The following is a 1,978-nucleotide window of genomic DNA, read 5'->3' on the forward strand; positions in this document are numbered from 1 at the left end:
CATTGCTATGTAAATGGACTAAGGCCAGGCAGGAAATTCTGGGTGAAATCTTCCATTTATCCCACACTGCTATTTGCAACAATGTGGGTGACCTACAGGGTATTATGCTCAGTGATATGGGGCAAGTAGAGAAAGAAAAATGCTATATGATTTCACTTATTTGTGGAATCTAAAAGAAACTAAACAGCAGGGGACATTTTTTTTCCTATTACACCCATATCACTTATTAGTTTTGATTCAATATATATCATGACCTATAATTTCTAATTTAATTTTAATTTTCTAACACACAAATTCCTATAATTAAGGATTATATTATTTATATATTTATATTACATTTCATTGAAAAAATTCAGATAATAGAACCTATAGTTTATATCCATATTTGACTTGTTAAGGATTCCTTTGAGGCATTACTGAGATTGTTAATATTTGATGAATCCTAAACATAAATGTAAAATGATCCTTATCAATATCATTGATTATACATATTCACTAAAGCAGACAGTAAAAGCAGTATTTTATACAGGAAAAATTGAAAGGATAATATAAAGCAAAATGAACTTTATAAAACAATTACAGAGGAATTAAGTGTGTGATTTAATAGAGAGCAAGAGAATATATAAAACCCAGTAAGACAGTTGTTTTCTAAACATTTGGAGCTCATTCAGTGACAAAAGGATGGACTTGAATTGGAGCTTTATCATTTTCCAGAAGAAAAGTTTTTTAGTACTTTTCTTACAGCTTCCTTGACCTGTTTGTTTCTAAGATTGTAGATGATGGGATTCAAGAATGGAGGGAGTATGGTGTAAAATACAGAAAGAATCATGTCCTGGATGGTTTCGGATGTTACTGAAGGCTTCAGGTACACATAGGAGACAGTGACGAGGAAGACGGACACCACCAGGATGTGAGGGACACATGTGGAAAAGGCCTTACCTCGCTCTCTGGTGGGAAACTTCAGCACAGTGGAAAATATGTGAATGTAGGACATGATGATAAAGACAAAGCAGCCACCACAGACCACAATGGCAGAGATAATAAGTAAGAGGAAATTGTTGAAAGTGTCCGAGCAGGAGAGGCTCAGCAGAGAGGGAACATCACAGAAGAACTGATGGACCACGTTGGATTGACAGAAGGACAGCCAGAACGTGTCCCCTGTGTGCACACCTGCATAGATCAGACCACTGAGCAGGGAGACCAGTGTTGTCCAGACACAGACTCTTTGATTCATGATGACGGGGTAGTGGAGGGGCTGGCAGATGGCCACATAGTGGTCATGGGCCATGATGGTGAAGAACAGAATTTCTACAAATGCACAATAAATGACGAAAAATATCTGAGCTGCACACCCAGCAACCGAAATGGCCCTGTTGTCAGTGAGGGAGTTGACACAGACATTGGGCACAGTGACAGAAATGTAGCACATGTCTAAGATGGACAGGTTCCTGAGAAAGAAGTACATGGGTGTGTGAAGGTTCTGGTCAAATGTGGTGACAGAGACGATGAGAAGATTTCCTAACAAGGTGGACAAGTACATCAGTAGGAACAACATCATGTGAAGGAACCTTAGTTCCCTATTAGCAAATCCCATGAGGAGAAACTCAGTCACCGTGGTGGAATTGGTCATTTTCTGGAAATAGTGTTTGACCTAGAAAACAAAAGGATAAATCATGAAAGTCATGATTCCTAAAAACTTTTTCTAAAATAACTTAAGAATTTTATTTGAAAATATTTCCTTCCATTTTATGCAGTTGTCTTTCTGCATAGGAAATATCTATTTTTTAGTTTTATGATCTACTAATTTTATTATAACTATTGAGTTCTTCTTAAGGCAAAATCCTAAGCGATAAGGGTGGGGATGGCCCATCATGTCTGGTTATGTACGCAATGCTTATACTTTATCAATAATGTACAGGCCATGAATTTTATCATTTTAATAAAGATTTAATTAATTCAAATAAGTTTTAAATATAGT

At 36.6% G+C, this 1,978-nt stretch overlaps 1 protein-coding gene across 1 annotated transcript; it reads right to left on the bottom strand.

The window, feature by feature from the left end:
• Positions 1-703: 703 nt before the first annotated feature.
• On the bottom strand, positions 704-1,630 carry LOC118908125 (olfactory receptor 14C36-like). The gene has a single exon (XM_036877176.2). The coding sequence runs from the start codon at positions 1,628-1,630 to the stop codon at positions 704-706; it is 927 nt and encodes a 308-aa protein (XP_036733071.2).
• Between the last annotated feature and the right edge of the window lie 348 nt (positions 1,631-1,978).

Source organism: Manis pentadactyla, chromosome 13, assembly GCF_030020395.1.
Source record: "Manis pentadactyla isolate mManPen7 chromosome 13, mManPen7.hap1, whole genome shotgun sequence".
NCBI classification, from domain to species: Eukaryota; Metazoa; Chordata; class Mammalia; order Pholidota; family Manidae; genus Manis; species Manis pentadactyla.